This window comes from Monoraphidium neglectum (assembly GCF_000611645.1).
Source record: "Monoraphidium neglectum strain SAG 48.87 unplaced genomic scaffold scaffold05355, whole genome shotgun sequence".
NCBI lineage: Eukaryota > Viridiplantae > Chlorophyta > Chlorophyceae > Sphaeropleales > Selenastraceae > Monoraphidium > Monoraphidium neglectum.
The window spans coordinates 2,895-4,036 of NW_014008275.1; the positions used below are offsets into that span (position 1 = coordinate 2,895).

At 66.5% G+C, this 1,142-nt stretch overlaps 1 protein-coding gene across 1 annotated transcript in view; it reads left to right on the top strand.

The window, feature by feature from the left end:
* MNEG_15468 (ATP-dependent Clp protease ATP-binding subunit ClpC) overlaps positions 1-848 on the top strand; it is a gene marked incomplete at both ends in the record, with an annotated part of 3,524 nt that extends 2,676 nt beyond the window's left edge. Inside the window, 3 exons of the mRNA XM_014036061.1 lie at positions 193-210; positions 421-519; positions 768-848. Coding sequence (XP_013891515.1) covers positions 193-210; positions 421-519; positions 768-848 — 198 coding nt within the window. The remainder of the gene's footprint in view (positions 1-192; positions 211-420; positions 520-767) is intronic.
* Between the last annotated feature and the right edge of the window lie 294 nt (positions 849-1,142).

Sequence of the window (1,142 nt, forward strand, 5' to 3'; positions counted from 1 at the left end):
GGGGGGGGGGGGGCGGGGGCGGCGCTGCGCGGCCAGGCCTGGTTTCTGAGCCCCTACCTGGTCGGCTGCCGGCCCGAATGCTAGTCCGCACACATCACGCCATCCCACGTTGCGCGCCCACGCTCCATTGCGCGATTCCCCATGGCACCCACAACCCCGCACCCCGCCTCCCTTGGAATCGCCTGACTGCAGGACGCCATCATCCGGCTGGTGAGTGGCACGCCTAGAGCGCTCGGGGAACGCCCAAACTTTCATTGATGAGACTCAGTTGGCTCGGCAAACGCTGACAAAACACAACAGCAATGTCACAGTCGCTCCAGGTTGCGCCGCCCCGCAGCTTCGCCAACAGCACACAGCGGCGTCACTCGGCTCGCCTCAGCCGTGCCCCCTCTCCCCCCCCCCAAAAAAACTTGCCCCCAGGACATGAGTGAGTACATGGAGCGCCACACTGTGTCGAAGCTCATCGGGGCGCCCCCCGGCTACGTGGGCTACGGCGAGGGCGGCAAGCTCACAGAGGCGGTGAGCCCCGCCTGGGTCGCGCCGCTTGGGGGCCGCCAGGGTGCGGCCGCGGGGTTTGGGGCGGGGTTGGGGGAATGGGCCGGGAGACGACAGCAACGCAGGGGCGTGAATGCGGCGTGTGGCCCACAGGTTTAACTCGGCAGGTACAAAGGGCTGCTGCGCGATTCCTGTTCATACACATGATGTTTTTGGCGGCTCGGCTGACGAGTGCACTCTATCATTCACTCACACGCCGTGCATCCCCCCAGGTGCGGCGTCGGCCGTGCGCGATCGTGCTGTTTGACGAGATCGAGAAGGCCCACCCCGACGTCTTCAACGTGCTGCTGCAGGTGGGGCGGGGGCGTCCACTGGGTGCGCGCCTGGCTTCTTGTTCTTGCGGGGCGGCTGGTGGGGTTGCGCCACGCGGTGGGAAGCACCTTGAACACGGAGGATTGCTCGGCGTGGGGGGCCCCTTTGCCTGTCAGTCCTTGCATGTCACACTGCGCCCGCCCCCTTGTCCTCCCCCCATCCCGAACCATCTGCAACCCAATCCACTCTCTGCCCCCCCCCCACACCTCCCAAGCATCAGCGCCCCCAACTTCCACCCTTGAATCCCCCACTCACCCTCTGCTCCAACCCCAACC